The following is a 22,314-nucleotide window of genomic DNA, read 5'->3' as shown; positions in this document are numbered from 1 at the left end:
TGGAGCTAACCTCCAAGGAGGAGTGAGGCTATATTCGAATCACTGTCCCGCCCGTACCTGTTCCGTGTTTGTTTCATTTTAATCTTTTTGAGCCCATTTATAATTAGAATACAAGTTCACATATCAGCTTCCATGCATTACTCTCACTTTCGTTTTGACAAACTTTTGTGTAGGAAGTTGGCTAGACAATCGACATTCGCCGTTTACATAGAGAAATAAAAAAAAACAAACAAACAACAACAAAAAACAAGAGGACCATGATGGTCCTGAATCGCTCATCTCTTCCCACATGACCCAGTTTTGAGTATGACGTCGTTTTTTCTATTATTTGACATAGTGACCTTGTTTTCGAGCTCATGTACGTGACTCAGTTTTGAACTTGACCTAGATATTATCAAGATAAAAATTCTGACCAATTTTCATGAAGATCCATTGAAAAATATGGTCTCTACAGAGGTCACAAGGTGTTTTCTATTATTTGACCTATTGACCTAGTTTTCGAAGGTACATGACCCTGTTTTGAACTTTACCTAGATATCATCAAGGTGAACATTCTCACTAATTTTCATGAAGATCTCATGAAAAATATGGCCTCTAGAGAGGTCACAAGGTTTTTCTATTTTTATACCTACTGGCCTAGTTTTTGACCGCAAGTGACCCAGTTTCGAAACTGACCTAGATATCATCATGGTGAACATTCAGATCAATTTTCATGAAGATCCATTGAAAAATATGGTCTCTAGAGAAGTCAAAAGATTTTAATAATTTTAGACCTACTGACCTAGTTTTTGACCGCAGTTGACCCAGTTTCGAACTTGACCTAGATATCATCAAGATGAACATTCAGACCAACTTTCATACAGATCCCATAAAAAGTATGGCCTCTAGAGAGGTCACAAGGTTTTTTTATTATTTGACCTACTGACCTAGTTTTTTAAGGCACGTGACCCAGTTTCAAATTTGACCTAGATATCATCAAGGTGAACATTCTGACCAATTTTTATGGAGATCCATTCATAAGTATGGCCTCTAGAGAGGTCACAAGGTTTTTCTATTTTTAGACCTACTGACCTAGTTTTTGACCGCACATGACCCTGTTTCGAACTTGACCTAGATATCATCAAGATGAACATTCAGACCAATTTTCATACAGATCCCATGAAAAATATGGCCTTTAGAGAGGTCACAAGGTTTTTCTATTATTTGACCTACTGACCTAGTTTTTGAAGGCACGTGACCCACTTTCGAACTTGACCTAGATATCATCAAGATGAACTTTCAGACCAACTTTCATACAGATCCCATAAAAAATATGGCCTCTAGAGAGGTCACAAGGTTTTTCTATTATCTGACCTACTGACCTAGTTTTTGATGGCACGTGACCCACTTTGGAACTTGACCTAGATATCATCAAGGTGAACATTCTGACCAATTTTCATGAAGATCTCATGAAATATATGGCCTCTAGAGAGGTCACAAGGTTTTTCTATTTTTAGACCTACTGACCTAGTTTTTGACCGCACGTGACCCAGTTTCAAATTTGACCTAGATATCATCAAGACGAACATTCAGACCAACTTTCATACAGATCCCATCAAAAATATGGCCTTTAGAGAGGTCACAAGGTTTTTCTATTATTTGACCTACTGACCTAGTTTTTGAGGGCACGTGATCCAGTTTTGAACTTGACTTAGATATACTAAAGGTGAACGCTCTGACCAATCTTCATGAAGATCTCGTGAAATATATGGCCTTTAGAGAGGTCACAAAGTTTTTCTATTTTTAGACCTACTGACCTAGTTTTTGAAGGCACGTGACCCAGTTTCGAACTTGACCTAGATATCATCAAGGTAAACAATCTGACCAGTTTTCATGAAGATCTTGTGAAATATATGGCCTCTAGAGAGGTCACAAGGTTTTTCTATTTTTAGACCTACTGACCTAGTTTTTGAAGGCACGTGACCCAGTTTCGAACTTGACCTAGATATTATCAAGATGAACATTCTGATCAACTTTCATAAAGATCCCATGAAAAATGTGACCTCTAGAGTGGTCACAAGCAAAAGTTTACGGACGCACGGACGGACACCGCGCGATCACAAAAGCTCACCTTGTCACTTTGTGACAGGTGAGCTAAAAACAATGTCGAGCTGGAATGTTTAGTCTGGAAATCCAGCTCGACATTCGCCAGTTATATAGGGAAATCGAATATCGTGTTTGATCCGAATGTCTAGCCAGCTAAACATTCAACTGGAAATCAGAAGTCGAAAGTCAGGAAGTTGGAAGTCAGAAGTGCAGAAGTTACCAGGTACGTTAAAATACAAATTTGTGACGGGGTCTGGAACTAAGACAAGGGAACTTTCAATTACAAGTAAACTTTATACGCGAAAAATGGGAATGTTTTTGACGAATCGCCGAAGGCTCGGTGAACTTTTGTGAACATCCTAGACACTTCTCTCAAATTACTATGAAAGCAAGTCTGCATATTCAATTGACAATCTTTTCAAAGTGTTCCATATCGCGTACAGGGAAACAATCCCTAAAGCTCGGTATAGCTAAACATGGTGAAGCAGGTTCATGGATGGTAGAGGATGGTTGAGAAACCATTTACTTATACTTACAGCTTACCCTGTTCCAACTGTGGTGTTAATAAAATAGAACAATATCAAAATCTACATTTATTACCAGAATGAGTTATGTAAAACAAGTTTACATGAAAATGGAATCATGTTTAAATCTTGTGTCAGTAAATACTACATTAAGTAAATAAGCCAAAACAAGTGTAGAAGAAGTCTTAACATGGTAAAATATTGCACACATTAACAACCAAAACAAGTATGGAATTACTAAAAAGGAAAGGTTTAAATGCAGTCATTTATGAAAATACAACATGTGCCTTCAGTAAAATGTATGGAGAATTTTAACAATGAATTTTAAACACAAATATCAAATTTAATATGCATAAAATGTTGCTGATAAACATCTGAAGACTAAAACATCTGAAAAAACATCATGTAAAGTGCAAAGAGTAAATGAATCTGAGAACTTCTAATGGTTTTATTCATTTTAAGTAGATCATCTTTACAAGTAACCTAATGGGTTTATTCATTTTAAGTAGATCATCTATACAAGTAACCTAATGGGTTTATTCATTTTAAGTAGATCATCTTTACAAGTAACCTATTGGGTTTATTCATTTTAAGTAGATCATCTAACAAGTAACCTAATGGGTTTATTCATTTTAAGCAGATCATCTTTACAAGTAACCTATTGGGTTTATTTATTTTAAGTAAATCATTTTTACAAGTAACCTATTTAACAAGCATAATCACTTCCAGTACCATATTACATGTACCCATGCTAAAATTAAGTATAATTAGTTAAAATAAAAGCACTATAATGTTCATTCTTCAAGAATATTAATGCAAGTGAACATGTGTCAACACTGTAAAAATACTTTTTAGATATACATTTAAATAAGTTTTTTTGGTTTTAATTAATGCCGTTTTACACAGTATTTAAGTTATGTAACAGCTTGTGGGCAGTAAACCTAACAAATTTTCCTGGATTCTGTACAAGTACAAACCTGTTCTCCACAAGTAACTGCCAACTTTCCTACATGAATCAGAGGTAAAGGACAAATGATGGAAACTTTCAGTATCCAGATCACAAGAATTAACTTCATAAAGAAATAAAGTAAAAACAAATATAAATGCCAGCTTTTTGTCTTCTTAAGCATTTTCAATATTATCAGTCAAACAGAAATCTTATTGTCCAAATATTAATCAATGTTGGTCATTTGAACGCCTCAATTCAATTAATTAAATGCTTACGTGCTAGTTTTAAGAACCTACAAAATCAATAAGACTTAGTGCTAGTTTTAAGAACCTACAAAATCAATATATAATTGGAATGTAATTGCATTTACATTGGATATCAGTGTATTAAAGTAATGTAAAACAAAAATAATGTAAACTGATATCATATGCAAATTATATGTTGGAGTAGTGGAATGTTCAACTTGTCTTCTAACATTTCAAAATATGTACTATGCAATTTGGTAACAATTATCTATATTAGTAAGACAAGAGTTAATGTGATATATGAAGATACAGTCTTAGAAATTACCCAACCTTGTGCATGATAAAGAACATTCTGAAGTCTGCCTGTGAAGCAAGAAACAAGAGGGACATGATAATCCTAGATCACTCACCCAAGTTTCACAGCTTGTGGTATAAAAGCACGTATGGAAGTTAACTCTTGTGTACTACAGGCCATGCTTATTTACTAATGAAACAATGTGAACAATCTTAGTAACACCTGCTAACAATGTTTTTTTCTATGATATAACCTAGTGACCTAGTTTTTGATCCCAGGTGACCCAGATGTTGTAAGTTATTGATTTCAAAGAAATAAGCCGCGCCATGAGAAAACCAGCATAGTGGCTTTGCCACCAGCATGGATCCAGACCAGCCTGCGCATCTGCGCAATCTGGTCAGGATCCATGCTGTTCGCTTTCAAAGCCTATCGCAATTGGAGAAACCATAAACAAACAGTATGGATCCTGACCAGACTGCGTGATGCGCAGGCTGGTCTGGATCCATGCTGGTCACAAAGCCACTATGTTGGTTTTCTCATGGCACGGCTCAAATAAACAATATGAGCAGAATTTGTGTAAATTGGATAAAAATGAAGCATACAGAATGTTGATAAAAGTTTTTCTATGATATGACCTTAAGTTTGGCGCCATACGATCTTGTTTTAAACTGGGACTACATTTTATAAACTAAAGAAAATAATTATGCTGATAGGGTTTTATGTTGATCAGGTAGCAAATATGGCCTCTTGAATATTAATAATTCTTATGATTTCACCTTACCAACTAATCTTCAACTCTAGATAACTCGTCAAAGGCAAAATTTTGACCAAGCTTCATTACAGGAAAGGTGGAAATTGTGATCTGATTTAATCTAGGCTATAAAGCAAAAAAAACAAAAAACGATTACATGGTGCAAAGCAGGACTAAACATTTTGGTTTAACATTTAATTAATTTCATGGGTAATAAAAATATGAGCCAGAAAATGTGGCCCTAGCTGCAGATTCCGTGCATATGAATGAAATAATGAGGTTCACTACCAGACTTTTCAAGACAACATTTAGTTGGGATCAATCAAGCGATTCATGAGAATAAGATTTTTAAAGGGATTTTCTTTTCTTCAACTCTATTGACCTATACATGCAAATGCATGTAGTGTAGCAAGATAATAATTACTGTTTTGATAGTTTGAGTTGATCATTAGCAAAAAAACAAGAGGACCATGATGGTCCTGAATCGCTCACCTGTTCCCACATGACCCAGTTTTGAGTATGACGTCGTTTTTTCTATTATTTGACATAGTGACCTAGTTTTTGAGCTCATGTGACCCAGTTTTGAACTTGACCTAGATATCATCAAGATAAAAATTCTGACCAATTTTCATGAAGATCCATTGAAAAATATGGCCTCTAGAGAGGTCACAAGGTTTTTCTATTATTTGAACTATTGACCTAGTTTTCGAAGGTACGTGACCCTGTATTGAACTTGACCTAGATATCATCAAGGTGAACATTCTCACTAATTTTCATGAAGATCTCATGAAAAATATGGCCTCTAGAGAGGTCACAAGGTTTTTCTGTTTTTATACCTACTGGCCTAATTTTTGACTGCACGTGACCCAGTTTCGAAACTGACCTAGATATCATCAAGGTGAACATTCAGACCAATTTTCATGAAGATCCATTGAAAAATATGGCCTCTAGAGAGGTCAAAAGATTTTTCTAATTTTAGACCTACTGACCTAGTTTTTGACCGCAGTTGACCAAGTTTCAAACTGGACCTAGATATCATCAAGATGAACATTCAGACCAACTTTCATACAGATCCCACGAAAAGTATGGCCTCTAGAAAGGTCCTAAGATTTTTTTATTATTTGACCTACTGACCTAGTTTTTGATGGCACGTGACCCAGTTTCAAACTTGACCTAGATATCATCAAGGTGAACATTCTGTCCAATTTTCATGAAGATCCATTCAAGGGTATGGCCTCTAGAGAGGTCACAAGGTTTTTCTATTTTAAGACGAACTGACCTAGTTTTTGATCGCAGTTGACCCAGTTTCAAACTTGACCTATATATCATCAAGATAAACATTCAGACCAACTTTCATACAGATCCAATGAAAAATATGGCCTCTAGAGAGGTCACAAGGTTTTTTCATTATTTGACCTACTGACCTATTTTTTGATGGCACGTGACCCATTTTCATATTTTGACCTAGATATCATCAAGATGAACATTCTGACCAATTTTTATGAAGATCCATTCACAAGTGTGGCCTCTAGAGAGGTCACAAGGTTTTTCTATTTTTAGACCTACTGACCTAGTTTTTGATGGCACGTGACCCAGTTTCAAACCTGAGCTAGATATCATCAAGATGAACGTTCTGACTAATTTTTATGAAGATCCATTCACAAGTATGGCCTCTAGAGAGGTCACAAGGTTTTTCTATTTTTAGATCTACTGATCTAGTTTTTGACCGCACGTGACCCAGTTTCAAACTTGACCTAGATATCATCAAGATGAACATTCAGACCAACTTTCATACAGATCCCATGAAAAATATGGCCTTTAGAGAGGTCACAAGGTTTTTCTATTATTTGACCTACTGACCTAGTTTTTGAAGGCATGTGACCCAGTTTCGAACTTGACCTAGATATCATCAAGGTGAACATTCTGACCAATTTTCATGAAGATCTTTTGAAATATATGGCCTCTAGAGAGGTCACAAGGTTTTTCTATTTTTAGACCTACTGACCTAGTTTTTGATCGCACGTGACCCAGTTTCGAACTTGACCTAGATATCATCAAGATGAACATTCTGACCAATTTTCATAAAGACCTCGTGAAAAATGTGACCTCTAGAGTGGTCACAAGCAAAAGTTTACGCACGGACGGACGCACGGACGGACGGACGACAGACGCTGCGCGATCACAAAAGCTCACCTTGTCACTTTGTAAAAGGAGCTTCAATCTAGCACCTGTAAATGGTGTAATAACCAAACAACACATTACCATCCCAGAAATTAAAGATCATTAAGAGTGACTTAAGAGCTGTTGTAACTTGCACATTTTTGGGAACTGCATTTAAACAATACTAAACTTCCTAAAAGATCATTTCCCTTAACAGAAACGTTGAAAGCATTGAAAAGAAACAAGATATTTTTGTTATACAATAAAATGAAAAAGCACCAAAATGAGATGTATTTATAACTAACAGATCAAAAACAGCACCATTCATCCAGTTAACAAAATTCCACAGTATACACATAGAACAGTAATTTGGAAATAAAATACATATGTTGACTGAAACACGAAAATAAGTCCAGAACATGCCATTAAAAAAAAGTAAAATGCTTTAACAGTGAACTTTAAAACAATTTAATGAGTGATCACTAAGCCTAACATTCCATAAACAATATTCAATACCAGCACCTTCACTGTGCACACAGGAACCCTCACAGAATGTATTAATAAAAAAATACATTGAAACATGAGAAGTGTTACTAACCCTGTACTGATTATATCACATATTGTTTAGAGATTGTAAATGAAAGGAGACAGTTAATGGGAAATAAAAGATAATCTTATAACAAGTATGGCCATGGGCAGAATGTCGAGCCCGCCAGCTGTCAAGTGTGACCTTGACCTTAGACCTAGGGATCTGGTTCTTGTGCACGACACTCCATCTCATAAGGGTGAACATTCATGCCAAGTTTCATCAAAATCCCACCATGCATGAAGAAGAAATGCTCCGGAATAACTTCAATTTTACCTTTGACCTCCTACTGTGACCTTGACCTTTGAGATAGGAACATGGGGTTTACATGACACTCCTTCTCACTGAGGTAAACATTCATTCCAAATATAAACAAGATTGGTCCATGCATGTCAAAATCGGACGCATGCATGCACATACACCAACCTGCCGAAAGTGACGACTATATTGAACTCACTGCAAGTGGGCTCGACAAAAATTGTAAGGTTGTATATAAATAAATATGTCTTCATGATACTGTCCATGACAGAAGTTTTCACTTTGTCTGTAGTGTTCCTGTAAGTCAATATGACAGATTTTCGTAGGAACCGTTTGTTTAGCTTTAAACTGGCAAAAATCTTGGAAAAAGATTGATATATGTTATTAAAATAGAGATGATGTAACAGTTTTCTGCTAATTTTTGTCTTTTTCAACATCTCAAATTTATTTATCAAAATTTATTCTTTAAACAGCTTGTCAAATAACACAAACTGACAATGATAATTATGTAACTGGCTGTGCTTAACACATATCTAACTCTTATTATTCAAAATATTACAGAAAGTTGAAAAAACTTCCAAATTCAACAATATGGGTATTTTTGCAGTTATTTTCAGGCTTTATATCTGATATACAGTGTAATTAAATACAAACAAATAACAAAGTCTCAGACTTCTAATAAAAACAAAAGCTGTCAAATGACAGCATGCTTGACTATTTCTATTTGCTGTAGTGCTGATGTTTCCATAATTATATCTTTGTATGTAAGAACTTAATTCTTCCATTTCCACACAAGTCTTTTCATTTATAGCGACGTTAAAAGCAATACAACAAGAGCTGTCCATAAGACAGCCAAGCTCGACTATTCGAAATATTGTCCCAGAAGCAGGAAAATATTACCCAAAAAGGTGAAATATCAAAAGAGTTTTAAGTTCAAAAGGGGGTAAAATTTAACCAAAATGCATATCAGTTATGGGACTTGCTGCTATCAACTAGTTTTATAACTAGAAGGCACATGTGAGTTTTAAGTTCAAAAGGGGGTAAAATTTAACCAAAATGCATATCAGTTATGGGACTTGCTGCTATCAACTAGTTTTATAACCCGAAGGCACATGTGAAGCTTCAATTCAATATCTGCATTAGTTTTGGAGATAGAAACTCGCATGTAAAACTTTAACCAGAATTTTCAAAGTCCAAAAAGGGGTATAATTTGCCCAAAATACATGCCAGAGTTATGGGACTTGATCCAGTGAGGTAAGTAATTGATCTAGAAAAAGAAAAAATAAGTTTCAAATCTACATGCCTTTTAGTAATAGCTATATGTACTTGCACGCAAAACTTTAACCAGAATTTGCTAAGTTCAAAAGGGGGCATAATCTGGCAAAAATGAAAGTCAGAGTTATGGGACTTGATGCTATCAACTAGTTTTATAACCCCAGAGACACGTGTGAAGTTTCAAATCAATATCTGCATTAGTTTTGGAGATAGTAACTTGCATGTAAAACTTTAACCAAAATTTTCTAAGTCTAAAAGGGGGCATAATTTGCTCAAAATACATGTCAGAGTTATGGGACTTGACCCAGTGAGGTTGGTAATTGATCCAGAAAAAGAAAAAATAAGTTTCAAATCTATATGCCTTTTAGAAATAGCTGTATGTACTTGCACGCAAAACTGTAACCAGAATTTTCTAAGTCCAAAAAGGGGAATAATTTGCTCAAAATACATGTAAGAGTTATGGGACTTGATCCAGTGAGGTAAGTAATTGATCTAGAAAAAGAAAAAATAAGTTTCAAATCTATATGCCTTTTAGTAATAGCTATATGACTACTACTTGCATGCAAAACTTTAACCAGAATTTGCTAAGTTCAAAAGGGGGCATAATTTGGCAAAAATGAAAGTCAGAGTTATGGGACTTGATGCTATCAACTAGTTTTATAACCCAGAAGACACGTGTGAAGTTTCAAATCAATATCTGCATTAGTTTTGGAGATAGTAACTTGCATGTAAAACTTTAACCAAAATTTTCTAAGTCTAAAAGGGGGCATAATTTGCTCAAAATACATGTCAGAGTTATGGGACTTGACCCAGTGAGGTTGGTAATTGATCAAGAAAAAGAAAAAATAAGTTTCAAATCTATATGCCTTTTAGAAATAGCTGTATATACTTGCACGCAAAACTTTAACCAGAATTTTCTAAGTCCAAAAGGGGGCATTATTTGGCCAAAATGAAGGTCAGAGTTATGGGACTTGCTGCAATCAACTAGTTTTATAACCCCAGAGACACATGTGAAGTTTCAAATCAATATCTGCATTAGTTGTGGAGATAGTAACTTGCATGTAAAACTTTAACCAAAATTTTCTAAGTCCAAAAGGGGGCACAATTTGCTCAAAATACATGTCAGAGTTATGGGACTTGACCCAGATAGGTTGGTAATTGACCTAGAAAAAGAAAAAATAAGTTTCAAAGCTATATGCCTTTAATTGATGGCTGTATGTACTTGCATGCAAAAACTTAACCAAGGTGTGACGCCGACGCCGACGCCAGGGTGAGTAGAATAGCTAGACTATTCTTCGAATAGTCGAGCTAAAAATACCAAATATTACAACATTAAAATGCCGACTGAAGTGTTTTATAACAGCATTTCATAACTGGTGTTAGAACTAATACACAATATGAACATACATAGCAATAGCTACATCTGCAAATACACTGCACTGACTATTTCACTTATACATGGAGATAAAATGACTAGATGCCTACAGAAAAAAGACAGTTTCGGGTAAGTAATATCTTTAGTTTAAGTTTTCTACAGGTTACAAATACAAGGCTTTAACTTTTTAAAGTGAAGTTGTTTGATGGTAAGTATGAACATAAAGAAGTTATGAAATGGAATGTCATTAAATAATGTAGGACAGAGGGTAAAACTCTGCAAGTCTTTAAGTAAAAATTGGAATGTCTTGATTTTTTTTTGGATGCTCCACATTTAGATTCTTAAGTCCCAAAATATGCTTACCCACCTAGGTTCTAAAATACCTAAAATTCTGCTTACGTTATTTACATTTTCTGATTTTCATTCAATAATTTCAACCTTCTATTCAGCGGGTTTGAGAGCTATCTGCAGTATGAGACAGTTATCCACAAGTAGTGGGGAGTTGGGCTGACATAATTCTGCTAGCGAGACTTTTTTGTCTAGCTCTGTATCAATCATGTAGCGGGTTTTTGAGAAATTTTTCTTCCCACAAACAGAATAGAGAATTTCATCCCTACTGACAAGAGACAGCAAATACTCCATGGGACGGGGCTGGTCTAAGATGAGATTTGAATACAAGACCACACGAAAATCATCCGAAGTGGTTGAGATTCCTTTAGGATAGATCTTAAGTTCCCAATCCCATGTTTGGGACGGGTAAGACAATGACCTTGTGGTAAATCGGATGCCCTTTTCTTCCCCCTTGAGACAGGCTGAATAATTGGAGACAACAAATCTACAGTCCCATCTTAGGTCGCTATAGTTACGCAAAAGAAAACTCTGGCCATTAAATTCCTTTAGACAACCTCTCATAGACAGAGGGAGCGCATGAAATTTGTATGCTAACATTAAATACTTGTGCAAGTGATTTGGGTACAGCTTTGCAACGTCGCTATTTTCCACCTCATGGATTTGTTCTGCAGTCATCATGGGGAACCGGATGTATGGCAGGATGTCTTTCAGGTTTTCTTCTAGCAGATGTACTCTCTTAGATGGTGATGTAGCTGATAACCATTTAACCACAGCATTCCAAAGTTCAAATTCGTCCTTGACCTTGAGATCAGAACTGTCCAAAAACTCAATCAGCTGATCTTTCTCTAGACTTATCCACTCTCTTTCCCACTCAATAGACCCTGAAAGTATGATTACATTTCTTTTTCTTTTTTGATAATTACAAGCTCAAATGTTCACACCACCTTTTCAGTGGGAAAAGGAAACATGACAATTATAAACAATACAAGTTACCAGAAGTATGCTAGTGAAAAAGATGCATTGACAGTAAGTGCAACTAATGTTTCATTATAAACATTCCTAAATAATTTTGGTAGAATCCAATTATACATTACAGGCAAGGAAAATTCAGACACAGATCACCACATGGTGAACAAAAATTACAACAATCTCTTAAGTCAGATTAATAAAATTCAGTTATTCACTCTCTCTGGGTGGCTGTGTGTTCCAATTTCCTTCTGTACATTTTGATTATTAATTTTAGTGAAAAGTTCTATATCCAGCTGGGGACCTGCCCATCATCTTTCTACAGATAGTCAACCAAATGGTGTGGGTGGAATGAGTTCAAACCTCTTTCCACAGGCATCCAGCTACTCAAATAAAAAATGTGACATCTAGAGTGCTAACAATTTTTTCTATAACTTAACCTAATGACCTACATTTTTGGTATTTAACACAGATAGGATCACATTATGATGCCACAGACCAAGTTTGATGAAGATCTATTTAGTAGTTCATGAGAAGTTGTTAACATGTGTTTTCTATTTTTACCTCTGGTGTTCCCTAAAATGAGCAATGTGACCCCATTTGAACAAAACTGGGAGAGGACCTTATAATGATGCTACGAGGGTTGTCCCAGAAAATCGCGAACATTTTTTATTATATCGAAAATAAGCGATGCAAGAAATAATTATTTTAACAGATTGTATTTCAATGCATAGTCGACAGGACTATAGAGTTTAAAATTAAATACCTCTCATATTATATGAATATTCTTTAAATAATGGACAGCAGTCAGTGCTAGTCGGCGCATGCTCAGTTTTCCTCCTACAAAAAGGAGCGGCTTGCATCTAAACTCATATCACTTACCCGATATACATCTCATAGGATAAAAATTCTTATAGCTGTTAATGGCAACGTGTGGCACGAAATTATGTTGCGTTTCAAGTCTTTGACATCACTTGCTTTAAAATGGTGATGTAATTTTGAAAGTAGTGGTCACACGCTTTTTCAGAAATTGCGACATCAGATAAGTTCGCGGCGCAAAAAGTATTAACAAAATATTGTGTAGAATCGCCATATGAATTCTTCACGCACAAAACGGAAAGTGGAAAATTCTGGAAGTCAGGCAGATATTAGCAGGACACTTGTCTTAACGTGGCACAAATGTTTTAAGGAAGGTTGGGTGAGTGATTCAAAGAGAGGGCGACAAAATACTTTTAATACTTTCTGCGCCGCGAACTTCTCTGATGTTGTCATTTCTGAAAGTTTGTGCGACCGTGGCTTTCAAAATTACATCACTTTTTGAATGTAAGCGATGCAAAAGACTTGAAATACAAAATATTTACGCGCCACACATTGCCATTAACGAGGATATAAATTTCAATCGTGTGAGATGTATATCGGGTAAGTTACATGAATTTAAAAGGAAGCCGCTTCTTTTTGTAGGAGAAAAACTAATTGTGTGCACAGACTAGCACTGACTGCTGTCCATTACTTAAAAAATACTCAAAAAATATGACAGATATTTAATTTTAAACTCTATAGACCTGTAGAGTATACATTGAAATAACACCAGTTGAAATAATTATTTGATGCGTCGCTTATTTTCGAAATAATAAAAAAAGTTCGCGATTTTTTGGGACAACCCTCGTACAGACAAGAGTTTAATAAAGATCCTTGAGCAGTTCATGGGAGGAAGCTGTTTAGAGGTATTTCTATATTTAGCTCTAGTGGCCTCTGAAAGGGGCCCCAAGTGCTCCAATCTGATAAAAACAAATGAGAGAGAACCTTATAATGATGATACAGACAAAGCGGACAAAGTTGCATGAAAATTCATTAAGCAGTTTATGAGGAGAAGTCATTTGCTACTGACCAAATTTGGTGTAATTCTGACCAGAAGTTTCAAAGGAGAAGATTAAGACAAAATTTTAATTCTGACAATGGGATGCCAGACAATCTACCTATACCAATAGCTTATTCTGAATCTGTGATTCTGCTGTCAGCTGAAAAAAAAAACAACATTCTGCCCAGGTTTCAAGACTATCAGGAAGAAAACATGACCTTGAGCATTTTGTGCTCATATATGAGCTACAATTTTTAAAAGCTATTTTGCTGCTACATAAAAAGCTACATACTGCTAAATTATAGCTTAAAAATAATCTTAAAGAAAACACTACTAACCCATTATTTCATCCATTTTCTCTGCCATTGCTTTAATGCATGAGTGTACCAGTCTTCTGTGGTAACATTTGGTAGCATACTGGAACCACACATAAAACACATCTTTCAGCTGAAGCTTTGGGATAATGTGGGCACAAGCAAAGCTGATACAGACATTCTGCAGGTCTGAAATGTTATACTTGTCAGCCAGTACCAGGACAGGCAGGGAGTTTTCCAGGTTCAACTTGATGTTACAGCTGTAGAGAAACTTCAAGAAGCGAGGAAATACACCTACACACATCTGCTCCTCGATCAGCTCAAGTTCCTGGGAAATTAACATAATAATTATGGCTGCACATGTGTCTACATCATTTTGCTTTTTGGTAATAATGATGTATCTTATGGACAAAAAGGCTATTAAGCTGTTTTACTGAAGGTAGCAAATTATCTATTTGCAAAACATGTGATGTCTAGCCTGTCAGCAGTTTCTATAACCTTTAGCCTGCTGGCAGCAAGTGATTCTGCCTCTGCGACCAGTGCAGACTAAGATTAGCCTGCAAATCCATGCAGGCTAATCTTGGTCTGCACTGTTTACTATCCAGTTAGTAAATTTTCAATGAACACCCCTTTCCACAGTAAGTGGTGTTGCAAAAATTGAATGACAGACCAGTCCAATTTGGAAGAGTAGGCCAATCATGAACTTTTAAACAACATTTAAAGGAAATGAATAATTAATCCAATGCAGTATACTAATCACTTGCCCATATTTATATAAAACAGAAGTATCAATTACAAGTATTCAATATTTTTAAATGTGTGTAATGTTTGTAAATTAAACTAAAATTAACAGAGTTCTCTGATATTTAATGTTGTTATTATTGACATGGCTGTTCTCATATACTTGTACAAAACTTAAACAAAGTTTACATTTGGCCGCAGTGACTTTTACATAAATTGCAAAGCTGTAATATCTCCACATTCAATCCATGAAATTTTAGAGATACATATTACCTAAAAAAATTTAATATCAACAAACATGATGCTGATAAATACTAAATCTATATGTCACGATATCAATAACAACATAAACAAGAGGGTCATGATGACCCTGGATCACTCACCTGTGTAATATGAGCTACATGTTTCAAATGTCAAACTGATGATTTTTAGAAATGTTTTGGAAGATTTTTCGATGTACAATCAAGAAACCCCTGGGGCGGGGCCCATTTTACCCCGGGGGTCATGATTTGAACAAAGTTTGTAGAGTCTATTAGGCAATGTTACATATCAAATATCTAAGATCTAGGCCTTCTGGTTTATTTTTAACAAATTTATGAAGATTTCCCTATGTACAATCAAGTAACTCCTGGGGCTGGGTCAATTTGACGATGGGGGGTCAAGATTTGAACAAATTTTGTAGAGGTCCGCTAGGCAATGCTACATGTCAAATATCTAAGCTCTAGGCCTTTTGGTTTATTTTTAGAAAATTTTGAAGATTTTTCTATGTACAATCAAGTAACCCCATGGGGCGGGGTCAATTTGACCCCGGGGGTCATGATTTGAATAAATTTTGTAGAAGTCTACTAGGCAATGCTACAAGTCAAATATCTAAGATCTAGGCCTTCTGGTTTATTTTTAGAATTTTTTTGAAGATTTTCCTATGTAAAATCAAGTGATCCCTGGGGCGGGGTCAATTTTGACCCCGGGGGTCATGATTTGAACAAATTTTGTAGAGGTCCACTAGGCAATGCTACATGTCAAATATCTAAGCTCTAAGCCTTTTGGTTTATTTTTTTAAATTTTTTGAAGATTTTCCTATAGAAATCTATGTAAAATCAAGTGACCCCTGGGGCGGGGTCAATTTTGACCCCTGGGTCATGATTTGAACAACTTTAGTAGAGGTCCACTAGGCAATGCTACATGTCAAATATCAAAGCTCTAGGGCTTCTAGTTTTTGAGAAGAAGATTTTTTAAGATTTTCCTATGTAAAATCAAGTGACTCCTGGGGCGGGGTCAATTTTGAACAAACTTGGTAGAGATCATCTAGTCAATGCTTCACACCAAATATCTAAGCTCTAGGGCTTCTGGTTTTTGAGAAGATTTTTAAAGTTTTTCCTTTCGGTTGCCATGGCAACCAGAGTTCTGCACGGAATTCAATTCTTTGAATAATTTTTGTAGAGCTTCACCCAAGGAACATTCCTGTGAAGTTTGGATGAAATTGGTCTAGAGGTTTATGAGGAGATGTCGTTTAAAGTAAAAGTTTACGGATGACGTATGCCGGATGGTGAGTGATCACAATAGCTCACCCTGAGCCTTTGGCTCAGGTGAGCTAAAAATGCTTCACGGAAAATAGCTTACTTTTTTTCCTGTCTCTGACCAGTCCCCTGTTAACATTCTTTCAAAAACGTCACTTGCCCTTACAAGTATGAGTTTGTGAGCATAAAACTTCCGTCCTCCAACAACCAGCGTTATATCGCTCAGTCTGTCACTGTTACAGAAACTTGCTTGTTCTTGAAGCATCAGCCTCTCATTTCCGAAGCAGTTGATGCCCTCAGGACTGTTTAGGACTTGGTTCAGGTATGCTGGGGAGGCGTAGTTTTCCTGGGAGTTGGGTGTTGACTGGGCTGACCCTGGGACACTTGCATCATTTTGTGGGCTGAGAACCTCTGGGAGTGACAATGGTGGAAGTCTAGGAGGAGAAGCCATTTTACTTTGAAATGGTACCCTAAAAGGCAAGATTAAATTGCACATTAGTGTTATGCCTACCTAGAAAGCTAGCCTGTTTTCAACTGATTTGGTTCTTTGTACCTTATCATGTATGTTATATACCATACCTGAACACCCTTTTGAAAATGTTAAGTGGATAAATCAACTAATTCAACAACTTGTTTAGGTCATAATTATGAAGGTATTAAGAATGAACTAGATGCCCGAGGGCAACATGTTGAGCCCGCTAGTTTTCAAAAGGACAAAAGTTTTAACCTTTGACCTTGAAGTATGACCTTGATCTTTGAGGTAGGGGTCTAGGAGTTGCACGCAACACTCCGTCTCACTGAGGCAAACATTTATGCCAAATAAAAAAAAGATTGCTTTATGCATGGCAAAGTTACAGACCGGACAAGCTCTAAAAAAAGAAACGCGGCAATGCCACGAAACCAGGTTTTCAACACTTTTCATAAGAATAAACAAGAGTGCCAGAACAATATATGCCCGTCACAGCAAATTTCTTTACTCTAGCACCTGTATTTGCAGATGTAATTTTAATTTTGTGGTTGTTTAGTAATCATTGTAATTCTTTTGTTTTTCTAAGTCCACAAAAAAACTCCTTACCAGGTAGAGATACCTTAAAATACACCTAAAATTAGAAAGTAACAACTATGTTGTACCACAGAAAAGTGGTCTTGGTTTTCCCCTACGGTCAATTATAAAAAAGTTACAATATAAGTTATTTATAGTAACAACTAAGGGAAGTTAATCTTTAAAAAAAAAAAAAAAAAAAAAAAAAAAATTGTAAGTCCACACAGAAATCCTTACCAGGTAGAGATTGGTCAAAATACACCTCAAAATTGGATGTAACATGCATGTTGTACTACAGAAACGTGGTCTCGATTTTTCCCTAGGTCTAGTAATGAAAAAGTTACAATATAAGCTATTTATAGTAACAACAAAGGGAAGTAATTCTAAAGAAGGGAACTGCGCAAGACACTTCGTCTCATGATGGTGTATAATTGTGCCAAGTTACATCAAAATCCCTCTATGCATGAAGAAGATATGCTCTGGACAAAGTTTTCATTCTTGTATCCTTTGACCTCTAAGTGTGACCTTGACCTTAGACCTAGGGACCTGGTTCTTGCGCATGACACTCAGTCTCATGATGGTGAACAATTGTGCCAACTTTCATCAAAATCCCTCCATGCATGTAGAAGATATGCTAACCCTAACCCTAACCTAACCCTAACCCTATTTTTAGTAACAATGACCTTGACCTTGATCCCAGAAACCCCAAAATCAATCCCAAGCTACAACTTTATATAACTTTTCTATACACCAAGTTTCATCATGATAGCTCATTCCTAAGTTAAGTTATTGACCGGAAACCCTTTTTCTATTTTAAGTAACAGTGACCTTGACCTTGACCCCAGAAACCCCAAAATCAATCCCAGCCTTTGTCTTGATATAAGCTACATACATACCAAGTTTTATTCAAATATCTTTACCGAAACAAAAGTTATTGACCAGAAACACCAGTTTGACGCCGCCATCCACCCGCCCGCCCGCCCGACCAACGACATACCCCAATCTAATAACAGGTTTTCGTTGAAAACCTGGTTAATGACCTTTGACCCCAAAGTGTGACCCTTACCTTTGGGATAGAGACCCTAGATTTGCGCACAACACCCCATCTCATAGAGGTGAACATTTACATTAAAGAAAAAAAAAAGATTGCTCCATACTTATCAAAGTTATGGCCTCTAAAATGACCTTTGACCCCTAACTGTGACCTTGACCTTTGAGATAGGAACCTGTCGAGTTAAAACAATTATACCAAATATAAACAAGATTCCTCAATGCATGTCAAAGGTATGGGCTAGACAAGATCTGACATGACCTTTGACCTCCAACTGTGACCTTGACCTTTGAGATAGGAACTGTCTCACTGAGGTTAACATTCATGCCAAATATAAACAAAATTGCTCCATGCATGTCAAAGTTATGGTCCGGACAAACAAATCAGGACGGACGGACTGATGTACAGGGCTGTCTAGAGGTCCGGCAATCAATATGAATACTGAGAACAGTATCTACAAAGAGGAGACTATGTTTTATCTTTGAAAATGGGAGATGATTTCAAAAGTTTCCTTTCCTATTTTTCTTGCCATTTTAAACAGTTTAGTACATTGCAAGTGACAGGAAATAGAGAAGTATTTATAACATTTTAATCCCGGGAAAAATACAATCTCAAATTCGATAAATAATAAATAGCAATTTGTATGCCTTAATTGGGCGCTTTTACCAAATTCTTGTTTTTCTCGGGACTGATGAATTAAATAATAATCTTAATGTTTTCTTCAGTATTTGAATAAAGTTGCCGTTATACTATGTGCCTTTTGCATATATTTTATTTATAACGAGGCATGTTTAATATGAAATTTGAACAGCGATTTACAGAAGTCATCGTTATCTACTTGAGTAGCAAAACGAATTCAACAATTTATGAGCACAATCCAGGTTAAAATTACGAAAGAAAACAATTTAATTCTTCTGTGTTGACAGTCTCGACAGAAACACAAAATTGATAAAAGCTTCTGATTACGGCATACAAAGTGCTTATTGCTAGTCTATCAATGATTTTATCTTTGTGATCGTGTTTTTCTCAGGATTAAATAATTATAAATACTTCTGTTTCCTGTCATTTACACTTTATCTAAAACAAGGAAAAAACAAGAGCAAACTTTCAAATCATCTCCTTTTTCGAAAGACAAAAAATTATAGTCTCCACTTTGTAGAATACCGTTCCCAGTATTCATATTGATTACTTGACCTCTAGACAGCCGGGTTGGTTACTGGAGCCGTCCACATCCTTTTAAAAAATTTGCCTTTTTCCTAATTTTCATAACAAAAGCAAAACTGGCAGGCTTACTGAAAATATCAGAAAGAACAATTTATGCAGAAAGAATCAACAAACCTTTCATGACGAGGTTTTTCCATCAGATAGGCAGTGCTAGTTTCATATTATTATGCATTACCATAAAAGCAAGTACAGTTGATTAGTCAGATCTGGATCATGGGGGTTCCGGATCACAGCACTGTATACACTTATATGACGAAGATAATCATTTAGTTCTTAGCATGAATATTTGCTTCAATGAGAGAAATAATATACCAAAATATAACTTTTGCAGATGGCTGGAATGAGAAAAAAATCATATTTTGTCAATCTATGTGATCTGGAACTCGCGCAACAGGGACACAACACTATCGCGAAATTATTTTTTAAACAAGAAAATATTTTTATATTTCCAGCTTGCCAATGTGTAATGATTTGGTTGGATGATAGTCAAAATAATTTGATGTTCAGATTGTTTTATATTTGTGACGTACTGTACAATCTAAATGTCATAACTTTGTAGGACCAAAGTAATGGAGGATGAATCACAGTACACAGTCATGTAAAGTTTTTGGTTTTATCGTTTGGCATGTAGATACGATACACATTAATCGAGTACAGTACATGTATACATAGGTTTAAATCACCAGAAAATTCGTAATTTTGAATATTATTTGATAATTTTTACATAAATCAATGAGGAATCAAATCCCCTTTCAATACATGCAGGTTTTATTTGAATTTATGGCCAATTCGTGACAATCTGCATTTAAACCTTTAGCATGTAAAGCATCGGCAGTGATGAAAATTTCATCAGGAATTGCTTCCACTATTTTGGTCTTAAAGTGTTTGATGCAAGTGGGGATATTGCCCGTATGAAAAAATTATCTCACTATTTCCTAGGATTGCGTCAAATTTGTTGGACTAGTTGGATGAGAGAAAACAATTTTTATTTCACAGGTGTCCCAGTGCATTTTAGTTTTATTCCATAATGATCCTGGATAGACAAAAATGATCCGTAACTGACCAAAGTGGTGACACCACTGTTGAGCTAATTATTTACTTTGCATTTTCAAACCAAATGTGGTTGATTTAAAAAGCAAAGGGATTTTCCTTTCTCCCTGTGCAAAAAGTGTTTTAAAAATATTTTTTCGAAGCTCAATAACAAATATAGCCCTTAGTGATCCGGAACTGACTAATGTAATCGTCACAATTGTTGTGCACAGATAGTCATTGCGGTAACCAGGGATCGAATTTAGCGGAAGCTAACTCGCAAAATTCGAGTAAGAATAAAAAATGCGAGTAGGAAATCATGGCACTCGAAAATTTTCGCAATCACGTTTGAAAATCAACGAATTTGCTTAAACTGTCCATTGCTCTTTAAAAGCTCCTTTGGTGTAGTTATTTTACTGATAATCATGTGACCGCTTGTAGATGCTTGTCCCTGTTAAAAAATGTAATTATCGGATATATCTAGAGTCTTTTTACCTATGCTCGACCAGCCAAGTGCTCGACCACTATTTATAAATGTACATGTTTATTGAAATAAACCTTTGAACTGACGGTTTTTGTTCATTTATTTCCTTCCCAGCATCCTTGTATGACATCATACATATTTGATCTAGATCTTTAAGGGGCTTGTTTGTTTACAGACGACAGATTCTTTGCATCTGTGAAAATACTTACCGTGAATCTCCTCTTGAAAATGATGCGTCTTTCCCGAATTCTTTAAGAAGAGTACTGGAACAACGTATTTTATAGTCTTCTAACCTTTATTGATAATTTGACATAAGCTTATATCTGTAAACTATCGACTTGAAAGTAAAATTTAAGATGTAAACAAACACACCCACCTCTCGAAAGGTCAAAACAAAAATGGCGCCTTCATTAGTTGCGTCATGTAGACGCTTGAGATAAAAAGATTCACCGCGCCATAAGACAAGTTGGATAAAATGATTATGGACATTTGACTTTTTGAAGTTTTTAGGTTTGTTTGATTGTTAAAACAGTTCGATTTCTTGTTAAATTACTTGATGGATACTGCAGACACACCATTTACCAATGTTCCTTTTGCCTGCTTTTCAGGTAGGTGTTTCTATCTCTTGTTTGAAAGTCTGAAACTTATTAGTTTTCAAATCTGAAAACAGAACTATAAAATATGAAGTTTTGACTATAAAATTATTTGTTTGTTTGATTTTATAATTACGTCTGAAAAAAGAAATCGGTCTGGTCGAGCATAGGAAAATGTCACTTTAAAATTTAGTGTTTTACACCCTATAGTATAAACCGCGCCATATTTTATCCTGATCAATGTCAGCCAAACGCTTGGGTGGAAATTTACCAATAAAAATAGGTCAATTCAGAAACTAAACGTTTTCCACAACCTTGTCAGTTTTTAATTTGTTCCGAGAAAAATACTTGTAAATCTGGTCGAGCATAGGTAAAACGAGTCTAAGTAAGCGTCTAGATAGATATGACAATATTATGTTAATGGGGGATCTGAATTTTGACCTAATGCAGAACAATAAGTGCAAAGTTGTAAAAGATATATGTGATATATTTGATCTTGATATCCTGATAAACAAACCTACATGTTTTACCGCCCAAGGCCAACCTTCACTTTTAGATGTTATTTTAACCAATAAAAAGTCTTTTACTGGCAAAACTTTTAACTTTAATTGTGGTTTGAGTGATGTTCACAATATTGTTGG

At 35.6% G+C, this 22,314-nt stretch overlaps 1 protein-coding gene across 1 annotated transcript; it reads right to left on the bottom strand.

Moving 5' to 3' along the window:
• Positions 1-2,665: 2,665 nt before the first annotated feature.
• Positions 2,666-16,744, bottom strand: LOC128553644 (BTB/POZ domain-containing protein 17-like). Its single transcript, XM_053534819.1, has 3 exons — positions 16,354-16,744; positions 14,017-14,320; positions 2,666-11,735 (listed from the first exon to the last, which is right to left on the bottom strand). Exons 1-3 carry the CDS (start codon positions 16,699-16,701, stop codon positions 10,945-10,947), a joined length of 1,443 nt encoding a protein of 480 aa, XP_053390794.1. The 5' UTR covers positions 16,702-16,744; the 3' UTR covers positions 2,666-10,944.
• Positions 16,745-22,314: the final 5,570 nt, after the last annotated feature.

The sequence above is a fragment of the Mercenaria mercenaria genome, unplaced genomic scaffold (assembly GCF_021730395.1).
Source record: "Mercenaria mercenaria strain notata unplaced genomic scaffold, MADL_Memer_1 contig_4138, whole genome shotgun sequence".
In the NCBI taxonomy this organism is placed as follows: Eukaryota; Metazoa; Mollusca; class Bivalvia; order Venerida; family Veneridae; genus Mercenaria; species Mercenaria mercenaria.
The sequence above is the reverse complement of the archived record's forward strand: the minus strand, read 5'-3'. Positions and strand labels throughout refer to the sequence as shown.

Bases quoted from the DNA above. Each gene is read 5' to 3' on its own strand.
- LOC128553644 (XM_053534819.1), bottom strand. From the start codon at position 16,701: ATGGCTTCTCCTCCTAGACTTCCACCATTGTCACTCCCAGAGGTTCTC. The intron at 14,321-16,353 runs GTAAGCTATTTT...TTAATTTCCCAG, and splicing joins GGTCAGAGACAGGAAAAAAA to GAACTTGAGCTGATCGAGGA. The intron at 11,736-14,016 runs GTTAGTAGTGTT...TCATACTTTCAG, and splicing joins GAAAATGGATGAAATAATGG to GGTCTATTGAGTGGGAAAGA.